Source organism: Acomys russatus, chromosome 20 (assembly GCF_903995435.1).
Source record: "Acomys russatus chromosome 20, mAcoRus1.1, whole genome shotgun sequence".
NCBI lineage: Eukaryota > Metazoa > Chordata > Mammalia > Rodentia > Muridae > Acomys > Acomys russatus.
This window is the reverse complement of record NC_067156.1, coordinates 34,821,442-34,849,279: the sequence shown is the minus strand read 5'-3', so window position 1 is coordinate 34,849,279 and position 27,838 is coordinate 34,821,442. Positions and strand designations below refer to the sequence as shown.

The window sequence follows — 27,838 nt, the reverse complement described above, 5'->3', positions numbered from 1 at the left end:
GAAGGAAAATGCAAAAAGTTTCCAATTTAAGTCTAATTCCCATGCCGCATTCATTACTGGTAAAGTCTGCACTCATTTTCTGAATCTGTCCCCACATTGTGAAGTGCACTGTTATTAATTTGCAGAGCTAGATATAAGCATAGATGATTATTAAATCATTAAAGTCAGAAACATTCAAGTGGATAGAATAAGAGGATCACATTGGAACTAACTCATAACAGAACTGGCACCATTTTAGATTTCTTTCCTGTACTGCATCTCAAGCAAAATAAAGTTGTAGGAGAAATGCCGAGACATTTGGTGGCCTGTGGCTACTTCCCTAATCAAGGTAATTGCTAAGGCTCCATATTCTGCTAGGGCACACATCATATCTTCTGCCTACAGACCTTCATTGATCCATGAACTCAAGATTGAGCAGAAGCAACGAAGCAGCAATCTGACAGAAAAAACAATATGGCATTCACTTCTGATTTCTTTCAAAGTTTTCTCAACAATTGCTCTTGGCTCACGTGAGGAGAGAAGGTATAAAAGAAACCCCAGCATTCTTATTATGATCTCGTTCACTGGTATTTATCTAATGAGTGATAAACCATGTTATCTGTAGGAATAAGGTTGCTGGTCTTCTAAAATATATACTCGGGCAGTCTCTCTGCATGGGAAAGAATGAGGTGGGAGGAATGTGATGGCGACGCAAGTCCTCGAGAACATCACGTGAGGGAATCCAGCTGTGCTTGTATGGTCTCCAGCTAGTTATAAAGACAAAAACAAAGACAGTGAGTTAGGGAAAGGCACAAACTTCATCTAAGATGTCTAGAAACATACAAACCAAACAGAAGCGATGGCAGTGAGGACTCTGCACAGTGAACACACACGGGGCATAAAAGTAACACTCAAGCTGCTTTTCTCACTATGTAAAAAAGTCAGGATTCAGGCTTGTCATTTAATTTTTCACATTTATGAAGGAAGAAGACTTCTAAGTATTACTGTTTTAAGTGCACTCAGCCATTTTAGTAAATTATCACTACATGGTACACTTTACTATTTGGTAGTTAGTGAAATGCATTTTCCTAGGGTATGAAATCGGTATTTGGAAAGAAAATGAAGTATACTCAAAAATAAATCTCTAAAATCTGGCAGTTTTGTTGTAGCCTTGGGCCTAGCCATTGAAGTATTTCAGATGGTCTGTCTATATCTAAGGGGCCAGGGGCTATGGGGAGCACACTGTGCCCTCCTTGGTTTTACACAAAGCACTAATCCTATCTCTTTCAAACCATTTTCATTTCCTTTCTGATGTATAGTTTTCAGATTCTCTTCATCTTGGTTTTGCCTCTTCCTACTGTGATAGTTAAGGTATTTTCAGGAGTTTAAAGAATTTGGCATTCAAAAATAAAACTTCATAAAACCAAGGAAGTTCTAGGAAACCACCACATACCAGAAAACATTTAAAAACACAGACCTTGTTGTAGAAATCGAACAACTCCTTGTGACTGAATTCCACTAAAACCTTCTCCAGGTTCTATAAAGAAGAGAAACAAAGGGGAAAAATAATTCAGTTTTATGCAATTTACCTTGCATTTTCCACTCTCCAGCTAGTCTAGGAATATGGAATTCCTAGAATTCACAACATGACTTGGTAACATTCCACCGGAGCAAAAGGTTTCAACTCTACAGGGACATCTTTCTTTAAGTTAACTCCACAAAAGATAATAAAATATATGCTAGCAAGAGAACAATTTAATTATCTTTTTTTCAAGACACAGATAATATATGAGATTATATTTCATCTTTCTCAGCAGTCCATTTAAAATCTAGTAAATACCATTATGCAGACACGGAAGGCAGCGTATCTGATTGAACTCATCCAGACATTAATGTCTCATGTGGTCACAGTCTCCGCCTCCAAGCACTATTACCCTGACAGTTACAGCCTTACATGCTAAGATTGTGAGCTTCTATATTGTACAGACTCAGCAAAAGCTAAGAGTTAGCACTCCAGTTCCAAAGCCGGGACTTAGTTGTCCTAGATTCACGTCACATGCCTGGAAGCAACCATTCTGGGTGCTGCAGAGAAACAGCGTGTTTGTATCTACAGCCACCTGGGTAGCTCAACTGTAACCTACACAGCTTTAAAGGACAATGCACAGCGTTGGGTAGTACTGCCAAAGTGACTTACTTTACCCGCGGTTCCCCTGAAGAAGACAGTGGCAGAATGCTAAGCATGTGCCACCCATGCCCATCCCTCTGCTTTGGCCTCAGGACGTGGAATGAGCATCATGACTAAAGAGGTGGGGAGCTGTCGGAAACAGACATAATTTTTTGGTCCATTTCACTGTATCAACGTGGTTCTCAGCTTCTGTGGTGTTCTTACAAAAAGTCTGATGTTTTGATGGTTTCCATTTTTATAAGAAGGCCAAATTTTCCAATCCAAGTTATCTCCAGCGAACTCTTAGGTCTGCAGGCTGAGTTCAGAAACAGTGCCTCCCTTTTCATGAGGCCGAGGCACACAGGACCAAGCTGCCCAGTTCTTCACTTTCTCTCTTACACACTTAGAGAACCGGAAGCCTAGCAGCTGTGTAGCCTATCAGCTGTTCAGGAATGGTATAAATTATGAAGGCCATGGAGAACTATATCAGAAAAATTATTCAGCTGATTGTCACACATCATTAATGTGGAATAGTCTAACTAGCATGATCTAGTGATTAAATTACACTTTCCCTGAGGTTACAAGGGGGAATTACCCTCTCAATCCCATGCCAAAAATTAAGAGGGAATAAGTGGGGGGAAAAAAACTATACTAATAACTGATTTGCATAACACTAAACCCAGCACTAAATTAGATTGTATTTTGTTTTGCTCTGTTTTGAGGTGTTGTTTCCTAAAACATGACACTAAGAGAAGGAATAATGAAGCATGCTTATTAAAAGAACCACAGCTACTGTGGCGGTGTGTGGCAGACCAGAAAACATGAAGGCATCTTTCTTCCAAAAAAGCACAGTACTAACAAAACACAGACCAGAGTCCATCAGTGAGAGCCCTGGATACGCTAGTGCAGACCACTGGAATAGCTATTACTGAAAACAAGTACAGGAAGTGACGAGGGAAAGTATGCGGAGAAACTGGAATCCTTCACACCAGCAGTGAGATCATGACGTGGTATAACTGCCACAGGAAAGTCCGGGGCTGGAGACGTGGCTCAGCAGTTAACGGCACTTGCTGCTCTTCTGGAGGACCTGAGTTTAGTTCCCACCACCCACTTCAGTTCACAACACCTGTAACTCAAGCTCCGGTAGACAATGTCTGGTCCCAGCCTCCAAGGGCATCTGTGATCATGTGCACACCTCTCCCAAAATACACAATTAATGACAGACATCTTAAAAGAAAAAGGCCAGGAAGGTTAAGCAGAAATTAAAGGTAGAGGCTGGAGAGATGGCTCAGCTGTTGAGTGACTACTGCCCTCTCAGAGGACCCAAGCCTGGTCCCAGTAGAAAGGAGATTTCTAAGGTCTTGAGCAGGGGAGGGTGGGAGGCGGGCAGTAGTTCCCTTATAAAAATGTGTATACAGAATCAGATGTGCAGGTGAAAAGAATCTGGATGTCATTTTACAAGAACACATGGGACCATTCCAACTGCATATTCACAGTGGTTAAAATGCCATGTTTTTATGTCCGATTTAAAATTTTAAAAATTATGAATAAGAATGTTTTGCCTGCTTGTATGTCTGTGCACCACGTGCATGTCTGGTCCCCTGGAGGCCAGAAGAGAGTGTCTGATGCCCTGGAACTAGAGTTACAGTTGTTACTGCTGGGAATTAAAGCTGGGTCCTCTGGAAGAGCAGTCAGTGCTCTCGTGCTGAGCCATCTCTCCAGCCCTGATTTAAATATAAATACACACATGGGTATGTGTACATAAAATTTTATTGTTTTGCTCTACTGAAACGTTTAGATACATGAATAAAAACATTCAGACCTGAAGTAAAATATGCAGAAAAGCTGTATCTGTGCCTGGGATAATTCCTGGAATTCACTGCCTGGGCTAAGTCCCAGTACTCACTGCCACTGCCACTTCCTTTCCATTACAGTGGCTTTGAGGGGACCTTGGAGAAAATGGAGCTGGCAAATTTCGTGTCTGTGGAGACATGCTGGTTTGTAAAGAAGACACTCTTGGGCGTCTAAGACCAAAAACAAAAGCATGGCTGGCCTGGACAGTTCCCTACACTGTCCTGTTCTGACATGGAATCTCCCACAATCCAAGACTTTTAAAGTCTCCTTTTCAGGACATCATGAAAATAGCAAGTAAGGAAAACAGAACACAGTTTTACTAAGCTTAGGAGCTTTAATTAGCAACTTTCAGATGCAGCCACATGTTTGTCCTCCCTTGTCACTATTGCTGCAGTTTCTGTAACCACTGGGAGGTGGTCTGGTCAGAAGCTTTCGTGCACCCACTGCATCTCTAGGAGGAAGAAGTGCGCTGAGTGAAGCTTCAGATACAACTAGACAGCTCACGCTTGCTTATCGAAGCAGAATTGACTGTTTATCACTCTTACAGATGTAGGGCGGTTTGTTTGTAAGGAAAGAAGCTTTTAACAGCCTCTCTCCATCCATACAAACCAGTGGCTACCCTGACGTACGCAAAAAGAAGGAAAAGCATTTACGTTCAAGGAGAACTCAAGCATTAGCACTTTAGGGTGCTTCCTCCTCTTTATATCTTTCTGGCTTCTGAGTCAACTCAGGGTTCACTAGCATCTCTGCTGAGCGAGAAAGGGAAAAGGGTTGAAGCTGAACTCTGTCATCTCAGCTACCATCACCGTGACAGTGGATTTTGTGGAGGAAATATTAGATGTGCCAAGGCAAAGTAGCTTCATGACTGACATCAAATGAGGGATTCTCCACTGGCTTCCTCTCTACCACTGTCACCAGAAAGTGAGTGCCTGTGCCACCACCAAAGGAGAACTGCCAGTCTGGATGCGATGGCCTAACAGGAGCTCAGGTTTGATGAAAATGCAGCACAGGCAGCGTTTGAGACACGTCATGGCGTCCTATGTGCGTGCCACTTGTTCCTGCTCCCCATCCTATCAACTCAACTCTGTTATGGGCTGAACAGCGTCTTTCTCAAATTCACACAGTAAAACAACAGTAACTCTTAGAAGCTCAAATATAAGTGTCTGTGCGGACAGGAGCTGGATATGTTTGGAAAGAAGTCAGAAGAGTGGGCACTGACTCTGCATCTCTTAAGGTGGAGATGAAGACAGACTGTATAAGGCAAACACTATGTAAAGAGGCCGGCGGGAGATGGCCATTTTTTAGCCCAGAAGAGATGCGTCAGAAGCCAGATTCTCTACAGCTTGATCTTGGTCTACTCTAGACACGTTAGGAAATAACTTCATGCTTAAGTGATGCCTCTGGCACTTTGTTATGGAAGACTATTATGGCTAGAACATGCATTGTGAGTCCCGCCTCCCCGCTGCCACAAGCCTGTAAGGTCTGACTTTGGAAGGTTGCAGGGCTTTGGTAGTGGGAGTAGCTGGAAGGCACAGGCTTCTGGGAGTTTACACCTTGTCCTTGCCCCTTCGTGTCAGTCTCTTCCTGCTTCGCTAGTGCAATGACATAAGCACCCTCTACAGACTGAGACTCAAAGTAACCTGGACTGACACATTTGAATTTATGAATTAAATAAATATTTCCCCTCTTTAAGTTGTCTTCTCAGATATTTTGTTATTTAAACAAGAATACGCAAGTAAAAGGCAAAATTAAAATCTGGACTACTAGAGAGCTATCAAAGGCTAATGTAGCCCCTTCCATCCTTCTTGGAAATTAAAATGAAAATTTGTTCTTTTTTATTTTTCCCTTCTGTGTAGCCCTAGCTATCCTGGAACTTGATCTGTAAACCAGGCTGACCTCAAACTCACAGATCTGCCTGCTTCTGCCTCCTGAGCACTGAAACTAAAGGTGTGTGCCACCAACTGTCTGGCAAAAACCTTACTCTTAAAAGCAATGGGAACCACTGAGGATTTCAGATATAAGAGTGATACAATTCTATTTACATAGCTAACAGCTCAACTTTGCTGTCCTTTGAGAACTGATTAGAACTGGCCAAACTGGCTGTGGACAAAGCAGCCATGAGGGTACTGATTTAGTTCAGGTAAGAATTGGTGACCTGATCTAATGTGATGGCTACAGTGACAGAGAGAAGAGAGGAGAGAGAGAGAGAGAGAGAGAGAGAGAGAGAGAGAGAGAGAGAGAGAGAGGAGAGAGAGAGAGGAGAGAGGAGAGAGAGAGGGAGAGAGAGAGAGCGGAGAGGAGGGAGCGAGAGAGGAGAGAGGAAGAGAGAGAGAGAGAGAGAGAGAGAGAGAGAGAGAGAGAGAGAGAGAGAGAGAGAGAGAGATTGTTTAGAGGTAGAAGGACTAGCAGTCCATGGCCAGTCTGAGGTGGGGTTAAGAGTCCTAAAGGGGCAGGGAGATGAAGAACGGCTGCCAGGTTACGGGAGATGTGAGGCACGGGACTGAGCTCAGTAGTGGGAGGGCAGCAGACGCTGAGGGTAGATAAAAAAGAATGGCTTAGGAAGGCAGCGATCACCAGGAAAGACAGCTAGGAAAGAGAAACACACTTGGGAGTCACTGACACTGAAAACTGAGTGAATGAGACTGTCCTGTGAAAGAACGAGAACAAGAAAAGAACGCATCTGGGAAGGGGTTTAAAGTTTACCTCCTGTATTGTCCTTGGCTGGTGCCCCAGCCTGAGCGGGACCCCTGGGCTCAAATCCGCCCATCATATTGTTCTACTTGTAGATTTCTAGGACCCTCTGGATCCTTTTATTTTGCTGTTCTCCTATGCGTCTCTCATTTAGAGTCCCAATAGGATGCCTTCCCCTCTGTCCCTAGGGGAGGGGAATAATGGGAAAATGGGGGGGGGGGAGGAATGGGAGGATACAAGGGATGGGATAAACATTGAGATGTAACAAGAATAAATTAACAAAAATAAAAAAATAAAAAAAAAATAAAAAATAAAAAATAAAAAAAAAGAAAAGAAAACAAACAAAATAAATCTACTTAGATATTTAAAAAAAAAAAAAAAAAGAAAAGAAAAGAACGCATCGAGGGCTTGATGGCTAAGTAGGGCCTGGAAAAACACAGAGTAGCCTCAGCTTTACACACCCTCCCTATGTGTTATTTTGAAGTGTGTACTAGTTATTTATTACATTACAAAATGAATCAGTAAGTTAGTATAAAACAATAAAACTGGGTGCCTTGTTTTAAAATATGCCTTCAACCTTCCATGTTCCTATAAAACACATGGATGTCACTAACACTGTTAACTAGACAGAGACTGGAAGATTTCCTCTCTCCCTCTCCTGCCTTATACATGTAAGATTACAGCCAAAAATCCACTTAGGAAATTCACTGCTTGTATTGTCTGGGCTAATCTTATGCTTTAATACACTAAACTTGACATGCTATGCTTCATCTGAAAACATGGCAAAGTAAAAATGAAAGAACAAAAGTTTCTCCGCCAACATCTTGAAAAAGATCACTTTTCTATCCGTCTTCATTTTTAATTTGTAATCTCATCCACCAGAGCCTGGATAATGTTGCTTGTGCCCATTAGCAAAAGTCCCATGGAAATAGAATTTATTCAGGTCTTCAGAAAGGTCTGACTTGATGAAAGATGACACTAAAAATATCTTCTGCTTTCCCATTAGTGAGGAACACAAATACATTTTGAAAAGAGAGATGCACCAATTTTGTCACAAATTATCTAAGCAGAAATAATAAAAATATCCCAGATAAGAATTAAAATTTATATTGCTTAGCTTTCAAAACTAAATTGAGTATCAAATTAGAGATGTTACAATTATCCTTTCACTTAGAAGGTCGCAAAGCCACCATACTCCTGCAAGGGAAAGGCTGCCAGCTCCTGTTCAGTGGGACCTAAGATACTTTGCTGGGTCCCTGGAGAGGTTTTCTTTCCAGGTGAGGACCCTAGACAGAAAGCATGCAAATAACATCCCATCCTATTGAAGGAGCTCGCTGAACAAGCATCATTAGGCATCATGCACTACGTAAACATCTCTGCAGATTATATGGCTGTAGATATGGAACTAGAGATAATTGTAAATGTGTTCCAGCGTATTCACCAGTGTGGTTCACTGTCTTTACTAGGTATTGCTGTTCAAAATGTTCACTACAATGGCAGCTCTTAAGAGACTGAATAAGCTATGATCTCTATATGTGTCGTCCATTGGCCTTTCCCTCACTCACAGCATTTGATCATTCAAGAAACGCTGGGATACATGTACATGATTGATACGCAGCAGCTTCACCGCCCAAGGGTTCTTTGTTTAAGACTTAAGGATGCTGAGAAATACACCTGCACTGGCAAGCAAGGCCTCTGAACTGAGGTGGCTAAAATACAGAACGCTAGTTAGAAAGTGCTCTACCAGTGACCTTGCCTAACCTCTGACGTGTTGTGAAGAAACCTGCTCCATGGAGACAAAAGAACACATACAAATGACAGAGATGGGACCAGCGTTCACTCTGGCACTGCATCATGGAGCTGGCCTAAGGTGGGTGCAGACTTTGATTTGCACATCAAGATGGTTCAGGGGGTAGAAAACAATCCCCTGCCCATGAACGTGCACAGTCACTCCCACTTAATGCAGAAATGCATCTGAACTAGGACGAGGGTAAAATGGCCAATAAAGACAGGTTGTGGGGTGTCTAGCTATCTTTTGTTGTTGTTTTGTGGCCAGAAATCTTGAAGTAACACAAAAGTTGTAAAACAGTGTATGTCCATTTCTACTACATTTAATTGGATGACACTGGCTGTTAGCTCTGTGATCTGCAGAACACTCTTCATTCTGGTTAGAAGACACTTGACTCTTACGCAGACAAAACAGTGTGTGACAGTCCCATCAGCAGATCTCTCTTCTTTGAGGTGGACCACACGCTGCACAATCACGTGGAACCAATCCAAATGTATCCCTGTAGTATTCATTAACTGCAGTGTATTATGTGTGTGCTGATACGTCACTATGATAGTTGGCTTTGGTGTGGATATATTTAGCCATGGTTGCTGAACCTAATCAACTGGATAAGAGGTTTTGAATATCATCACATGAAGCTCTCTGAATAGTGGCAGTTCAGAATGGAGTCTTTTCTGTATTAAATACGATAAGTGATGCTTTATGTTTTGTGGAAAATGGAAATTATTATAATCATAAGCACTTCTGCTGAAGTATTATCATTTGGAACAGCCACATTACTTCCCAGGATCCTTTAGTACCCTAGATGAGGGGACTCTGGGTAAATAACAAATGCTAAGTTAGACTCATACTGTTTCCAGAATGGAGTGTAAAAGACTTGGAGTTCAAAAGCCAAACTCTGGAATCTGTTCTCTTCTTAAAATCAGTATTAGAGTTAGAGACGGTAGAGAGTTATCTGTGTGGTTCATTTGTACTTTTGAGAGTTACTTTATATTTATCCTAAATTAAATACCCTACTATAGTCAAGAGTGTACAAAAATACAGTTAAAGGTATACGCCAGCTCCTTCCTTCTCCCCATCTCTCTGTCCAGTATCTCTTTGTCTTTCTTTTCATGCTGACCTCCCTGCGTAGCTCAGGCTGGCTGAACTTATCTCCCAGAATTTACAGGTATGAGCCACTATGTTCAACTGGTTTGACTCTTCAAAATAATCCATGCTGCTAAGTCAGTTTCAAGGGAAGAGGACCAATGTGTCCCTCACATCTCAAATTAAGTTACCATTTACACGTATCTGCTTAGAAGCTGCTTCAACAGAATCAATAGGTAAGTTCAGCACTTGTGTCAGTTATGACGTGTCCTTAGTCATCTACGAGTAGCTCACAATGCACCACTAACTGCAGTGGAACACGAAGTACATTTCATCACAAATACCTAGGAGCCCAAATTCCTAAAGACAGCCAGGTATATATATAAACGGAAGCCACCTCCATAAGGTCTAGATAGATGTTCTAAGTTGACAGAGATGAGATATGATACATATTGATTTACATTCAGAATTTTAGACTCGCCAAGATAGGAAAATGTTTTCTTTAATGTTGTCAAATACAAATAGCCAAAACACTATGAATGTAACATTTATATAATTCCTGATTATGGTTCTTCTTGCTCTGTGTAGCTTGTGTGTGTGTGTGTGTGTGTGTGTGTGTGTGTGTGTGTGTGTGTGTGTGTGTAAGTAAAAAAAAAAATATTAATTTAAAAAAAACAAAATTTGATAGAAGACAGAATCTGTCCAGCAACTCTCCAGAGGACACTTACCCTGTAACAGTTCTGTTCAGAACACATTATGCCATAACTGAGATCACTTTCCCATCTCCATTAGATCCTTGTGAACTGCAATTGTAAAGCTGTAAAGTCATCCTCAAATAAACTGAACTAATGACATATACCACACAAGTAAGTACATTTCCAATCCTCAGCCAAGAGCTCATGAATAGAATTTTGATTTTAAGTTTAAAATGTTAGTCTGTAGCAGCCGCTGTGAATTGAACACAGACACCACCACCACATAATTCAATCTGTACTCTGATACTTGAGGCAAAGATGGAATATACATCCCATCTATGTTTTACAGGTGAAAAAATAACATTGAAGAACTCAACTTTCGTTTTAAATAGCAATTTTGCAGAAATTTTCATATGCATTCAATCCCCTCATTTAAAGTGAGTAGTTCAGTCCCAAGGCTATGCTCTCATAGTTAATTCCAGAATATTCTCACCACCTCAAAGCAACTCCAGACTTCTGGCTCTGCCTGCACACTCTACGTATTACTCTGTTCCCTGCCATGGAGCCCTGGGCAGCCAGTAGTCTAGTCCTCACTGGCTTGTCTATTCTGAAAACAATATAACATTTTAATCCAATTATGTATAAGTGATATTTTACGAGTAACTCATCTAGTGTGCTTCCAAGACTTATCCAGATAGTATGTAGCACTAAGCAAAAAAGTATGATACAATTTTAGTAACTGAAATTCTTAGAGTTGGATTTCTTAATTCAGATTTAACAAATCATATATGAAGCAAATATGCCTAAACACAGTACATAGCAAACAATGCTCACATGGTTTTATTTTCTTTGACAATTAAAATAAAATATATAATAGCACATGAACATGACTCACAAATACATTTAATTTATTTTAAAAAATAATTTTAAGGTGTTATTTTCCTCCTCCTGGAAACCTGCTACTCACATTTTAGACTCTCTTGAAATGTCACCTCCTCTGTGAAACCTTGTTTGCGTCTTCCCAACTCCCACCACCCTAAACACCTGCTTCCCCCTCTCGCACAGTAGATTTCTGTTAGTTCTTGCTACTACTTACTACAATGGAAGCTTTCCTACCATGCAGAAAGCTGCTTGACACTAAGGGTAGTACCATATATACAATGTATCCAATGTAGAACAGGGAAATTGTTGGTTTTAGTCCAACATACACTGGGGATTGAACATAGTTCCTATTAAGCGCAAACTCCACCACTGAGTTATACCCCAAGTTCCCAATATAAACAATTCATTCTAAGATAAGGAAAATGTTTATTCACTTTTTATCTATAGCTACTGCTAAGGCTTTTTGGTGGCTATTTCTAAATTTTTGTGTTCTATCAGTTCAAACAATGAAGAGAGAAACACACTATAGAAAGTGTCTTAATTGGGATTTTCTTGCTGTGAAGAGACACCAGGACTATGAGCAACTCTTATAAAGGACAATATTTAATCGGGGCTGGCTCACAGTTCAGAGGTTTAGTCTTTTATCATCACGGCAGGAAGCATGGCAGCACGCAGGCAGACACGGTGCTGGACAAGGAGCTGAGAGCTGTACATCTTGATCCCCAGGCAGCAGGATGGGACTGGGAGCCACTAGGACTGGTTTGAGCTTCTGAGACCTCAAAGCCCACCTCCTAGTGCCTCACTTCCGCCAACAAAGCCACACTTACTCCACCAAGGCCACACCTCCTCACAGTGCCATTCCTAGGGGCCTGTAGGGGCCATTTTTATTCAAACCACCGCATAAAGTAAGGCACAATTAATAATTTAAATAGTAACAGCAAGCATAACACTTATGTACCAGCCTCTATTCCCGGCGCTTCAAATCTATGAACTGACTGACTTCTCACATGAATCCCATGAACTATAATTATCATTCAATGAGAGGAATCTGAAGCCTGAAGAGTTTAGTTTAGGCTATTTAAGTCCTCACAACAAGCAGGCCTGCAGTCTGAGTTCTAAGCAGGTAGCAAGGCCCCAGAAGTGCTCTTACACTGCTCTGTAATATTTTATATTCTGAGAAGTACTATGGGAAGGAAAAGTGACTCTGTGGGGACACAGCCCCGGCTGGAGTCCTAGTCACAGTGCTGTTCTGAGCTTTGACTTTCCCTATTGTCAGTCACTGGAAGAACAGCCCTGCCAGCAGGCTTAGTGCCATTATTAGCTTGGCCCTGGAGCACACCTAAGTATATACCTGTTAGATGGTAACGTAACTAAGGCAGCAAGCCTATACTTTCCCTGAGAAGACACTGAGCTTTCTTTAGTTTTAGGTGATCTCACCTTGACCGCCTTAAGTATTTTCACTTTCCTTGTAATAAATATGTTATTTGAAATATAACACATATATTTTCAAAGTAATAAACCTATGAGAAATGAAGTCATGTGATTATGGAACTTTGTTCTTTGTTCTATACATGAAGTTATAGAGACATAAAAAACTGTAGGACATATTTATTCAGGTTAATGCAGTTAATGGCTTTTATCATTCTTGTTATTAAATGCGTTTTTTTAAAAAAGGAAGAAAGCTTCTTCTTCCTCGGGAAAACACCAAATGTCGGATGACGCCGGTGCAGCGGGAGGGCCCGGAGGACCCGGGGGCCCAGGATTAGGAGGGCGAGGCGGCTTCCGCGGAGGATTCGGCAGCGGTCTTAGGGGCCGCGGTCGTGGCCAAGGCCGTGGCCGTGGTTGAGGCCGCGGGGCTCGTGGAGGAAAAGCCGAAGACAAGGAGTGGATCCCCGTCACCAAACTGGGCCGCCTGGTTAAGGATATGAAGATCAAGTCCTCCCTGCCCATTAAGGAGTCCGAGATTATTGACTTTTTCCTGGGCGCATCCCTAAAGGATGAGGTTCTCAAGATCATGCCAGTGCAGAAGCAGACACGGCCGGCCAGCGGACCAGGTTCACGGCTTTTGTCGCTATTGGGGACTACAATGGTCACGTTGATCTTGGTGTTAAGTGCTCCAAGGAGGTAGCCACTGCTATCTGAGGGGCCATCATCTTGGCCAAGCTTTCCATTGTCCCTGTGCGGAGAGGCTACTGGGGGAACAAGATTGGCAAGCCACACACTGTTCCATGCAAGGTGACAGGCCGCTGTGGCTCTGTTTCGGTGCGTCTCATCACTGCACACAGAGACACTGGCATTGTCTCAGCTCCTGTGCCCAAGAAGCTACTGATGATGGCCAGTATTGATGACTGCTACACATCAGCTAGTGGCTGTACTGCCACCCTGGGCAACTTTGCTAAAGCCACTTTTGATGCCATTTCCAAGACCTACAGCTACCTGACACCTGACCTCTGGAAAGAAACTGTGTTCACCAAGTCTGCTTATCAGGAATTCACTGATCATCTTGTGAAAACCCACACCAGAGTGTCTGTTCAGAGGACCCAGGCTCCAGCTGTGGCAACCACATAAGGGTTTTTACAAGAAAAATAAAGTGGATTAATTCTGTTTAAAAAAAAAAAAAAAGGAAGAAAGAAGATCTTGGCAGACACAGTCAACACTTCCTTTTCTGAGCAGCCGCCAAGATGGCTAAAGTGGAGTTAGAAGAAGCAGACATCCCGCAAGTTCACCTGCTGTGGCAGGGACCTGGACCAGCTGCCGGACATGTCTTATGCGCAGCTGATGCAGGTGCTCGACAGAGGCAGACCCGGAACCGTGGCCTGTGAGGAAAGCAGCATTCACTACTCAAGCACTGAGAAAGGCCAAGAAGGAGGTGCCACCCATGGAGAAGGCAGAGACGGTAAAGACCCACCTGAGGGACATGATCATCCTGCCTGAGATGGTAGGCAGCACGGTGGGTGTGTACAACTGCAAGACCCTCAACCAGGTGGAGACCTAAGCAGAGATGATCGGCCACTACCTGGTCAAGTTCTCTGTCACCTACCAGCCCATGAAGCATGGCTGGCCAGGTATCGGGGCCACCCACTTCTCCCTCAAATATTTGTGGCCAATAAAGTCTCAGGTTTAGCCAAACAAAACAAAACAACAACCACAAAAAGAAGTAAGATCTGTAAAACTCGATGGTTCATTGTCTATGGCTGCTTCTGTATTCCTGTCACAGGACTGGATTTTCAGCAAGCCTGACCTATTTATGATCTGGATTTTAAGGGAAGCTTGCTAATCACTTTGGTCACAAATGTCTTAGATTATTAGTTCTATTTACCAGAGTGGCCTTCCCAGCACCTAGGGTCCTCACTGCACCCACGCTGCCTGTTTAAAGGGACATGCTGCTTCTATAACGTGAGAAGTGAAATCTGAATCAATAGTGTAATTGCTCATTTCAAAGTTGAAATGTCTGGCCTTCACTGTCATCTGACACTTGTCATAGGAAAGACTGATGACAGTTTCAGAGGGATGGGATAAACAGAACCCACCACCCTGTGACTCATATTTATATGAAGTTTACAAACTCCAGTAATGACTCACGTAAGCTTAATGAATGAGTGCAATCTTAATATTGGCATGTTCAAGAAAGAAAAGTATGCTCCCAAGGTTTCTTTCTCTCTTTTTCACACCTTAGTAGTAATAGATTTTGGGTCTTTTCTCAAACCACTAGTGGTTAGTCCCAAGTATTTTATTCCATGTGTTTCTATGACATCAATAGAAATGCATTTGAGTTTTGGAAATTCAGTTTCTCTAAGGAAGTAAGGAGGCAGAGGTTGGCTAGGAAGCACCCCGGCAGGCTGCCCTCCCACTGCTTACTGCATGTGGCCTTGCTGAAATGACTCATGGCCTAACCCAGCCTTACATTTGTTTTAAGGCTTTGGATCTGTTACTGATTAGAGGGGCTAAGTGTCTTTCGAGTTCAGTCATTAATATTAATGAATGTTGAGACCCAGGCCAACTTAATAAAACAAACTTTAAAATACCCTGCTAAGAAGGTCTCAATAATAATTTTGAACTCAAAATTGCCTGTTATAGTGCTGGAAAATAAACAAAGGCATTTCCTACCTGAATGTGGGAAAATGACAAAATGGTGAGAGCATTTATCCAACACATCACTTTGTGAATGTGGGTCACATATGGCTGCTTCATAATCATGGGCTAATGGAAGAGGCATTTAAGATGGAATATTCCCTAAATGGCTTGAGAATAGTGTGAATACAAGTCAGTTCCAGCTGGAGCATGCAGCTCAGTTGGTGGAGTGTTTGCTAAGCACATACAGCCCAGGGTTGGAAGGCCAGAACAGGAGGGAAACAGTGAACAAGAGCCCTCCCCCGCCAAAACACACACACACACACACACACACAAAAACCAACCTAGGCAAAACCTATTTAGTTCTGAAGTGGGAACAAGGGACTTTTATTTGTAAAACGGATCTGAGTCAACAAATAAAAAACGGTAAGGTGGTAAGGACGCACTCTAAGTGTTATAAAAAGATATTTGTGCTGTGTCGTTGAAGGAAAAGCCAATGGCTTTATAAAAGCATAATGCTTGCACGTTTGTCTGAGGGCATTTCACAAATAGGATCAGAATCACTTTTTGATTGATTGTTTTTTGAGACAGAGTCTATATAGCCCAGGCTGGCATGGAACTTATTATGTAGATCAGGCTGGCCTCAAACTCACAGAGATCCATTTGCCTCTATTTCCTGAGTGCTGGGACTAAAGGTTTGGCGACTGACAAGAATCACTTTCTTAATAGTACAATTTATAAAGGGGGAAAGGCCAACAATCAAAAAACTCTGCTTTAAGCAAGAGCGTGGGAGTTAGTCCCTTTTTTCATACAATGTTATTTCAGGTTAAAATCATAACTAGCTATTTTTAACTTCTCATGAGCACAGACCACCAAAAAAAGTTGTATTACTGTTTAAAAAATGTTCACAAATAAATTCTATAATGCACTGACTCTATTAAATTCATTTCAGTGGTGACTAAACCTAAAAATTAAGCTATAATTTTAACATTAAAGACATTTTTGCAATCCTTTTCAGCACAGTAAAACAAGCTGAAATGTCTACTGGCCTGAATTCAGGTGCTAACTGAGACCTCGGGGTGTAATTTGTCCACAGGGAGCTGCATGGCTATACGTCATTTTGTTCATACTATGAACTTACCGCAAATTCAGGTAATGCCACAGATCACAAGAATCAACCATATTTTACATTTGGATGATACATATTTTTAGGGAGCTTACAGTATTCTGCAAGACTTACCAGAAACAATACCTCTCTCCATCAAACTCCAGATCAGAAGAAAATATTTATCAAGCAAGGTAAATGACATGTTACCATAGGGCACAGCATATAGGCCTAATCGTCTTTAAAGGAGATGGCGATGTTGTCTCCATTACAAACTCACAGAGCTCAGAAATGCACACATTTCCATTTTAAGATTAAGCCTGGGCTTGTCCTTTCTATGGCTTGGAATTAATGGTTTCTTAGTCTCTGATAAATGAGGTGACAGAAGAGTTGCAGAACATAAAATCTTTGAACACTAAGTGCTATTCTGAAGGTCATGGTAATGTTAGGTGCTGTGAAATAAAATGTCCAATTACAGACCTAGATGCCAGAGAAGGGATGCCCTTACCAGGTGAACTTTCCTAAACAGTAATTTTTGTAGGTAGCAAAGAGAACTAGAGTATCAAGTAGGACCATTGCTTTATACATATATTCAAAATTGACCTGAATTATATCAGGACGAATTTATAGAAGAAAATCATTTTTTGTCCTTCAAGCACATGTCGTGTACTTTGCTCACCAGAAGTCACCTAAGGAGAATGCACATCTGGGACAGGAGACCTAATGGGTCATACAGCAAGACCACAGTGGGGCAAGCACAGTTCTGACTAGAACTAAGTTCACACTTTGGATAAACCCAGCTCTCTCTAATTCTTCCCAGGAAGGGTGATTTGTTCCAGTTCAAACACATCTTAATGTTTAATTAAAATTAACTTTAAAAAAAGCTTTCAGTAACAAAATATGAAATAATCATTGTCTAAAACACCTATATGTATATATAAGCAAAAATTTGCTTTGTTTATATATTACTAAAGAGATTCTAAGCAACCACAGAAAACTTTAATCATGACAATATCAAAACAGCAGCAAACAATTTAAAAATATTTAAAAATATTTTTAGTTATGAGAACTAACACCTAATCTGTGAGATACTTCAAGCCTTCCCATTTCTATATTTGTTCTTTCTGCTGAGGACTAAAGTCAATTTCCAGGGCACTGTTTTAAAATATTCCACTTTGTAAAGATAGAGAGATGAAAAAAATTGGATAGATGGATCCTAATAATACTTATTTACGTTAGCCACTTTAAATATAAGATTGAAAAATATTTGAAAGAACTGCCAAATTTTGTGCAAATGGGCCCAGCTTATATCATAAATCATTACAGGGATGACTAGCAAGGTCATAAAATAACTTTCACTTTGTTGGTAGAAAACACAAAGAATAAAAGGTTCATTTTAGAGTAAAACATTTGGGAATTCAAAGACTTGCCAGCCACCACTTAGACAATAATCTAATTTACAGTGGGTACATTTATATATTTTATAATAAGCTATGTACTTGAAAAAAAAACAGATGCCACAAAAATCAGAACAAGACAGAGATATTCATTTTTCATTCCCTCTTAATATAGTAATAGAAGTTTTAGCAAGGACAGCTGAGCAACTAGAAGAAATAAAGGATATCCAAATTGTAAAGAAAAAACAGCAACCATGTGTGTAGATGGTACAAGTTCCTAACAGAAGAAACTGAATACTTCACGACAAGGAATTAGCATGGCAGCAGAATGCCAAGTCAGGGTACAGAACGCTACAGCATTGTTATCTGCCAGTAATGATGATGCTAAAAACAAACTAAGAAAGCAAAACAGTTAAAAAAATATTTAGGGGGAAAAAACCATAAACAAGTGGACCCAAACAGAAGAAGGTGAAGGAAACGTTGGTCAGAATATTACAGCATCTAGAGCCCTGAAGCATGGGCTACTTGCGGCAGATGTTTGTGGAAGCGCTCTGGTCCCATCACTTGCTAGTTGCATAGTCTCACACAGAGTAATGAACTTTTCATTCCTGACCCTCCTTATCTTTAAAGCAAGAAGAATAACAGTAAATTGCCTTGAATTTTGTGGCGAACATAGCATGATATGTAAAGTGTTTAGAATAGTAAATGTTGTAAGTTAAGTACTCAGGAACTCCTAGCTGGTATAACTAGTAAAGTAGAGGAAGCAGAGTGATTCCAAAGCCCAGATACTAAGAACAATGGGTCAGCGACACCAGAGGGTGAAGAGAGTGCTGTAAGATGCAGAACAGAGCTCCCGGGTCCACAGCATGGTGAAGCTGGTGACTACTTTTCTCTTGTGTAGAGTGCATAGCATCTTCTGGCAACATGAAGGCCAGCCAGCAGGGATGATGCTTTGGGTCCGTACCCATTCGACTTTTCCATGTTTATGACCCAAGTAAGTCAAGTCTTCAGCAATAGTCTTACCATCAAATTCTGGAGGGGAGTGAAGAGCAGTGTTTGGAGTCTGTGGGAACCCACTGGCCGACAACTCAGAAAGAAGTAGCATGCTCTTGGCCCTTGGGTTTTTATTTTGTAGCATGTGGTGTCTAGTTGGGGTTCCTGTCCCCTGTCTTCACAGCGATTGTGATGGCAGGCAGAAGGTCTGCACAAGCTCAAGCCAGATAAATATCCCAGCATGGGCTGAGGAGTGAGCATGCAGTCCTATCCCATCTGAGGCACTACAAGCCTCTGACAGCCGCCGGGAGAGGAAGAGTCAGTGTTCGGACACTTGGCAGGCCAACCATGTTCAAGTTCAGGCTCTGCACCCATGAGTGATTAATTAGGCAGCACAGACATGACTCACAAACACAGGAGCTGGATGCAAAGCTGGATCAGGTGGGTTGGCTCTGTGATGAGTCGGGGACACAGAGTGAGGGTGATGAAAATATGCTGTATGAAACTCAACAAATAGTAAGGATGGTAATTTTAGAGGTTTTAAAACAGAAACAGATACCTAAAGCTACTAGTTAAGTCTAAAGTAAGAAAACTAAGTTGGTAACTGTGATGCCTGTTCATGGTTATCAGCTTGACTACATCTGGGATTAACTAAAACCCAAGCGGCTGGGCACTCCTGTGAGAGGAAAGACCCACCCTGTAAATCTTGATCTTTCCAGGTGGGTGGGAAGACCCACCTTAAATCTGGGTCACACCTTCTGGTGGCAGACGATATATAAAAACAAAGAAGGAAGCTCTTGCCCTTTGCTTGCGTGTCCTCGTGCTCACATTCCTTCACTGGCATCTGAGTCCACCTCTTTCGGATTCCAACATATATTGGAATACAGCCTGGAATGAGAACCAGCTGAGACAGGCAGCTCCATGGACTAAACAGTTACTGCATTCTTGGACTTTCCATCTGGAGCCAGCCATTGTTGGAACAGTCAGACCATAACCTGTAAGCCATTCTAATAACCCATCTCTCTCTCTCTCTCTCTCTCTCTCTCTCTCTCTCTCTCTCTCTCTCTCTCTCTCTCTCTCTCCTCTCTCTCTCTCTCTCTCTCTCTCTCTCTCTCTCTCTCTCTCTCTCTCTCTCTCTCTCTCTCTCTCTCTTGATATAGATTTATTCTATCAGTTCTTTCCCTCTAGAGAACCTTGGCCAACACAATAATTAATAATGACAGTCAGATAACAACTAGTTAGTTGGGTTGATAGATGTGAAGGAACCAAGACATCTGCACATACACTAGAGAATGAAAAATAAAACGAGCAAAGAGTAAAAAAGAAGAGACAGTGGTTAGACGGTCTAAGCAATAGTAGACAAGAGTGTGTCAAATGACGTCACTGCACTGAGAGCCCTGCCATGGCAGCATGTTTTGGGGGGTACTGGCTGTAAGCCGCATCAATCAATTTGGTAAGAGAGTTTTCCTATAGGCTGTGAGAATGCACATGCACAAGTGTGCCTCACCCAACTGTAAGACAGATTGTCAATACCCATCAGAAAGACCTCCAGGTACCCTAGCAAGATCAGTTAGCATCTTGAAAAGAAACAGCAATCACCACTAAGAGTTTCACATTTAGAACTCCATGGGTGGCACCAATGATTTCTAATTGCATCCAGGTTTTCTGTTCAATGAACAGTTTTGATCATTTTAATCAACTTCTTTTTAATCAGAACTAGTCATACTGGCAAATGAGATAGCACTGAGAAATGTAATTCAGCATGGTATTTCTTTTAAAACTATGTTTTAAAATCAGTTTTGGATGCAGGTGTGCTTTTAAAATAAAATAATAAATTTTCATAAGCTACTTATTTTTTAAAGTAGGAACTGGCTTTACTAGGAAAAAGTAAAATAAAAATAAAATAAAATGGTTACCATAAAGCAGTACATAAAGACAAGCTTACCAATATATTAATATCCATTTTTTCAAGAGGAGAACATATGGCTTCACAATTTTTCATTAATTTTAGAACACTTTAGTGAGAAACATATAATGATCACTTCACAAAAAGCCCAAACTATGTAAATGAAACCTTTCCATTTTCTCTTCTAAGCACTTATTAGCAAACTCTGTTTTAAAATATAATTTTAAAAAATACGATAAAGTCAATCCCAGGGTCTAATTTTAAATGACAGTGTTTCTAAAAATGTAGCTTATTAAAATAGGTTTGAGAGCCAGGTGTGGTGGCGCACGCCTTTAATCCCAACACTCGGGAAGCAGAGGCAGATGGATCTCTGTGGGTTCAAGCCCAACCCGAACTACAAAGCGAGTATAGGACAGCCAGGACTACAAGAGGAACCGTGTCTCGAAGTAAAAACAAAAAACAAAAAAAAGTTTGAAACAACTCTTTGTCCATGCAGGTAGACAGTCTGATTACTTATCCCTGCAGCTTCAGCTTTAACATCTGATTTCCTTTGTTTACATTTGTGTGTGTCTTTGTGGTGTGTGTGCTATGTGCATATGTGGTGGTATGCTCAGGCTTTAGCACAGGTGTGGACACTAGAAGACATTTTGTGGGAGTGAGTTTTCCCTTTTTGCCACAGGAAACCTACAGATTGAACCCAGGCCATCAGCCTTGGTGACATGTGTCTTCTTGTTGGTCCAAAATTTGATTTGATTTTTACTGAATCTTGCCTAGTCAAAGCAATGAAATATTTAATAATTCCCATCAAAATAAATAATTAATTTACATTTTTGTATTGGAAAATTAAACTTAGAGATAGAAGGCTACAATGCCATGTAACTTTTGAAAATATACATATTTAGCAAAATGGGTCACTGAATACTTAATATATCAGGATAGGTTATTTATTAGTGATAAGTAAAGATACAACGTTAGCAATTTCTTCTTAAACAGAATGACCAATAATAAATACTGTCCAATCAATTTTGTTAAAATAATTTGTTTCAACTTCTTTTCCTGGGGGAAAATGAAGTCATAGTAGAAATCAATTCTAAATCAGAATCTTCATAAGAAGTACCACAAAGAGCACATTTTTGTCATTTTCAAATGTATTTATAAAATTCCATTAAAATGATTTCATCATCTTCTTGGCCTTTCTTAGTTTCAAATTGTACTTTCATATTTTATTTTAAAAGAAAATATATTACAGTGAAGGTGAGGGCACATTTTATCTCTTTACTTTTCCCTTCAAAGTCAAAACAATATAATTTTTAAAGCAACTTAGATGTGGTGGTACATGCCTTTAATCCCAGCACTCAGGAGGCAGGCAGGTGGATCGCTGTGAGTTTGTAAGGCCAGTCTGGTCTACAGAGCAAGTTCCAGGACAACTACATAGTGAGACCCTGTCTAAAATTGAAGAAGGAGGAGAAGAGGAAGAAGACGAAGGATAGGAGGAGGAGGTGGTGGAGGAAAAAAAGAAAAGAGAAAACAAAGCATATTGGGGCTGGGAGTGTTGGTAGAATCCTAACCCAGCACGTACAAAGCCCAGGTTCAGACCCCTGCACCACACAAATCAGGCAAGGTGGGCCACACCTGTAATCCCAGTGCTTGGGTAGAGGTAGGAAGATTAAGAGGTCAAGATTACACACTCAGCTACCCAGTAGGTTCAAGGCTAGGCTGGAACACATAAGAACCTGTCTCAAAAACCACTAATAATGTAAAAAAGAATGCTACTTCAAGTCAGACAATTGGAAGAGACTCTATAACCTAAGAATCAAAGGTGATTTGAATACTATAAAACTACAGTCAGATCACAGAGCACTGCAGCTACAACTAGCGAAGATAGTCCACAGTACCAAGTCCATCACCCATCAGTAAAGGAGAGTCGGCTGCACAAAGCCCATCACCCATCAGTAAAGGAGAGTCCACCATACCAAGTCCATCATTCATCAGTAAAAGGAGGCATACATCATTTATTCAAGCATGGTTTCTGACAACGGGGAGATCCAGAGTAGGTAGTCGGATGACAGACAGAAAAGGCTGCTGCAATAGCTAGCATGAAGGGAACTCAAACCCGTGGCAGTGGTTCACAGAAAAGAGTACCGCTCAGCCAGTGCACTGGTTGGATGAAGACTTGCCTAAGGAGACTCTACAAACCCATGAAGTAAAGAAGGGTTCTTATCTGGGTGAGGGAGCAAATAGTCTCCAGGTATAAAGTGGCTGCTCAGGGTAGGCTCTCAACTCCACACGTAACAACAGGATCACCAAACATCTGAGGAAAGCCTAGCAAGAAAGTCATCAAACCCAACAAATTAAAATAAATAAATAAATAAATAAATAAAAACAGAAGAAAGCCTTAAACAGACATGTCAATCACTGTGAACTTTAAAAGAATACTCAATATGGAATACAAAGAGCAGGCTGTTAAAAAACAAAACACCACAGCTCAAATTACTAAAAGAAGAACTGACAAGATTACACCTAAAAACATAGGCTGAAGTTTAAAAGAGCTCAGTTAAAGATCTAACTGTTGAGTGAGAAGACAAAATAATGATAAGAAAAGGAGGATAGATGTAGAAGTTTAGACGTTACCTAGAGAAAAACAAAGATAATTGGGTGGAAAAAATAATCACAGGGGGCTGGAGAGATGACTCAGTGGTTAAGAGCACTGACTGCTCTTCCAGAGACCATGAATTCAATTCCCAGCACCCACATGCTGGCTCACAGACAGACATCTATAATGTGATCTGATGCCCTCTTCTGGCCTGTAGGTGTATATGCAGACAGAGCACTGTAAAATAAATAAATAAATAAATAAATAAATAAATAAATAAATAAATAAATAAATAACATCTTTAAAAAAATAATAAGCACAGAAAAAAGAAAAATCCCTTAGCAAAAGATGGCTTCAGGCCAGCAACCACATCTCAGCCCAAGAGCTGGAGCAACTTCAGGGATGTTGCCCAACACTGTGAGCTTTGCTTTTCATCCTATGGCTACATTCAGAACCATTTACTATGGCTGCACATGCAGGACCACTGTCCCAAAGTGGAATTCAATTCTAACCAGTATGTAACCACCTCCGAGGACTACGGCCCAGCTAGTGCCAGTTACAAAGAAAGCAGATGCTTAAGAATTCCAGGAAACCTATCTCCTTCCTCAACTACTTAAAATACAATTAATACTAAGCTGCCCTTTAACACTGTTTGCCTTTTGCCTGTATACTCACATACAGATTCAAGGAAAAGGTCATTAGATTTGATTTTTGAGGCAAGGAAACACGGTAACAATTTAAAAGACTATTATGTAAGAACCAAGAAATAGCTTCTGTTTCCTTTGCACCCCCACCCCATGCTCGGTGATGAACAGGCATAAGGTAAAATACACAAATGGGAACATAAGCAGGCACATTTATTTTTAATGTCAATTCCTCCACTATGAAGGGTTGGGCTGATACCTGCTGATCTTACTCTGAAAGGGAGGGAAAGTGTGGACGTCATCCATGGGTCATAGGTGAAAGTCACCAGAAACCAGAAACTTGTGGTCTGGAAAATAGGACTTTTTTTTTTTTTTTTTTTTTTAAGGTTTATCTACTTTGAAAAATGGGAGAAATCAACTATGCAATTTTTCCTAGACCTTTCATAAGCAAAATAAGAAAATTCTAAGATGAATAGAGCTATTTGGTGAGTTAGTTGAGGAGCTAAGTAAAAATGGTTAAATTTTCATTTTTTAAAAACTCAAATATTTACGGTGTCTGCCATATACCTAACTAATCAGAGAGTATGAGTGTTCCTAACTTACTACATAGAAAAATGCACAGAACAACTTCTGCTTTGTACATAGGATATTTTCTCAAATTGCCATCAAGGTAAATTTTCCCATGAAAGCTTTCTGGTTAGACTACTATGTAGTCCAGTTTCCTATATACTTTACATATCTTCTTAATTACATGATTTAATTCTAGAATGGTCAATATAAAATCAGGGAAAAGTACTAGAACATGTATGGATTTACCTAATTTTTCTATTTTCTGGAGTTTTTAATGTAGACATATATATATACACTGTATTATAAAATTGTATAAAATATAGACTGTATTAATGTATATGCATATAACTATGCAATACATTAGCCCTTTTTATATATTACCTCAAAATAAATTACATATAGAAGATGAATATGTCTGAATTTTAGTATTATAGCATAACTAAGAAAGGCTAAAATTTAAAAAAAAATTAGATGCTACCAGAGCATGCTTCACAAACTTGGAATGGAGTTTTTTCTTTCTTTTTTCCTTTCTTTCTTTCTTTCTTTCTTCTTTTTAAAAGATTTTATTTACTTACTACATACACAGTGTTCTGCCTGCGAGTATGCCCGCAAGCCAGAAGAAGGCATTAGATCACATTGTAGATGGTTGTGAGCCACCATGTGGTTGCTGGGAATTGAACTCAGGACCTCTGGAAGAACAGACAGTGCTCTTAAACCAAAAAGAAAGTAGAAATACTAAAGGACAAGACTGAGAAAAATTTAAAATTAGATCATGTTAAAAATGATAATTTATCTTCATCACAGACACCTTGGTTAAAAATAAAGCAGGAGGTGGAAAACGTAGGAGCCACAGGCTCACAGGCAGCCACCAGGAACCAAACCGGCGCAAACTCTGGCAAACAAACACTCTGCCATTATCTACTAAAGCAGATTCTGTGATCCAGTGCTTTGTGTTTGTGCATACACATAACAGCAGTGTAGAAACGTCACAGCAATGCGTACACATATGTATCGATCCCAGGGCAAACTTACTTCCATTATGAAGAACTGCATGAATACACTGTGGCATACATAAAACTTGCAAGTATGAACACAAACAAACCAGTGTCATACACTATATAGAGGGGTCCTCCTAATATAAAGGTGAGATAAGAACTGAGTGACAAAGGAGGACATTTTGACTAATTCTGTTTCTAAAATACATTAAAGTATGCAAAACTACTAAACATCTTTAAAAGACTTATTACCATGACTGATTAACTTAAGTACTCCTGCTCTGTGTGTTTGCCTGTGTGGTTTTCTGCATTATCACACCGTGTGTGAGGAGCCCCTGGGGCCGGAAGAAGGCACTGGATCCTCTATAACTGGAGATACAAGTAGTTGTCAGCTCCCATGTGGGTGTTTGGGAACCAAACCTGGGTCCTCTGCAGGAGTACGGAACACTGCTGAGCCATCTCTCCAGCCCTGCTAACATCCAGTATTAGAACAGTTAACAGAACTAGTTTTGGACAGAGAAATGACTGGCATGGTTACTGCTGGAGTCAGTAGGAGAGTGCGAAGGAGCCGAAGGGGCTGCATGTGATGTTTCTTATTTCCGAGGCAAGAGCTCCGGTGTATTCCTTTGCAGAGTAGCATTGCGCACTTTACTAAAGTCATTAATACAAAGTAACCACCACCATGCCCTTCTTCTCCTCTATGAGACAGGCTGTAACCTTGTAGCCCAATCTGACCTTGGACTCCCAATCCACCTGACTCAGCTTCCTGGGTACTACAGTTGTAAACTACAGCCAGGCCTCATCTTTTAAACTCATCATTGGCTACTAGATTACTTATTTTTACCATTTACTTAACTGTCACTGACAAATTAAACCTCTCCAAGGAAGCCAATTCAGAAGTACCAGTTGAACGTGAATACTTCAGTAGTTATTACAAGATAATCCATAAAACAACAGAGAAAGTATATAGAGTGTGATGCTTTAACTAAATTAAAAGTCAAGCCATATTTTAAACACTATTTAACATACATATGAAATAACTAACTATGTAATGGAAAAAACAAAGAACAAAAAATGTATTTACGCTCCCTTCCCCAGTAAAGAGGACCTCAGCCAGCTGTGACTAACTGTGCCAAGCTCAAGAGCCACTTTATACCAAGCTGAATTTTATTTAGATGTAAAGAACTACAGATGGCACGGTCTTGTTCTGAAGGACAGAGCTCTGAATCAGACAGGTAGGCAGCACACAGGATGCTGTGTTCTATGAACTTCTGGGATGAAGAAAAGCAATGCTGATAAGAAATGAATGGATTTGAGACATTACAAGTAAATCCCAGAAGTGGGTATGGCATTTGTCTTACGGTTTCTATTCCTGTGATAAAATACCACGAACAAATGCAATTTGGAGAGGAAAAGGTTTGTTTCAGCTTACAATTCCATGTCACAGTCCCTTCACTAAAGGAAGCCAGGGCAGGAACTTGGAGGCAGGAACTGAAGCAGAGACCATGGAAGAACACCTCAAACTGGCTTGCTCCGCATGCCTTGCTCAGTCTGCTTTCTTATATAACTCAGGACCAGCTGCTCCGGGTTGGTACCACTCACAGTGGGCTGAGACCACCTACATCCATCATTAATGAAGAAATTGCTCAACATGGTTGCCTATTTGGTAATTTTATGGAGGTATTTTCCCAATCAAGAGTCTCTCTTGACTAATCACTCTAGCTTATGTCAAAGTTGACACAAAAAAAAATCCTCCCAAAAAACAAAAAATCCCAAACCCGGGAAAATGGGAGGGAGGGAGAAATGGGAGGATACAGGGATGAGATAACAATTGAGGTGTAATATGAATAAATTAATAAAATATATTTTAAAAAAGAACATGAAAAAAAACCCCAACCCCCCAAATAAAGCCAACCCAACATAATTGACTCCTTGCCAACATAACACACAAATGCATGACTATTAAATCATAACCTTTCATTTCCTATTTGTCCCCAAGACCTCATATTAATATCACTATTACATATAAAGCATTCCAACTTTTAAAGTCCCTCAGTCTTTAAAAACTTCAAATACTAAGTTCAATCTCTTTAAAACATCTGAAGCCTCTTTCAAAGTTCAAAGTCTCTTAAAAATATTCAGTCCCTAAAATATCCAGAATCTCCAAAATAGACAAAGTTTCTTCAAAATATCCAGTTTCAACTGTGAGGTCCTTCTTCTATTAAAAAATAAAAATAAAAAATCAAATACTTTCTTACTTCAAGAGTGAAAAATCAGGGCACAGTCACAAACAAATCCAAATTTAACAACATAAAATGTTCAGCGTTTGACGTCTAAAGAGGCACTCACAACCCTCCAGGTTCCCAAGGGCTTTGGCGGCTCCACTTCTCTGGCTCTGCCATCCACAGCACACTCAGCTTGTCT

At 40.5% G+C, this 27,838-nt stretch overlaps 1 protein-coding gene and 2 pseudogenes across 2 annotated transcripts in view; 2 read left to right on the top strand and 1 right to left on the bottom strand.

Moving 5' to 3' along the window:
• Positions 1-263: 263 nt before the first annotated feature.
• Commd10 (COMM domain containing 10) overlaps positions 264-27,838 on the bottom strand; it is a 120,630-nt gene continuing 93,055 nt past the window's right edge. For both annotated transcript variants that reach the window (XM_051163058.1, XM_051163059.1), the window contains exons 6-7: positions 1,457-1,516; positions 264-746 (exon numbers count right to left, since the gene is read on the bottom strand). In XM_051163058.1, coding sequence (XP_051019015.1) covers positions 708-746; positions 1,457-1,516 — 99 coding nt within the window. In that variant the 3' untranslated portion in view covers positions 264-707. The remainder of the gene's footprint in view (positions 747-1,456; positions 1,517-27,838) is intronic.
• LOC127204726 (40S ribosomal protein S15-like) lies at positions 9,519-14,264 on the top strand (annotated as a pseudogene).
• On the top strand, positions 12,829-13,750 carry LOC127204140 (40S ribosomal protein S2-like; annotated as a pseudogene).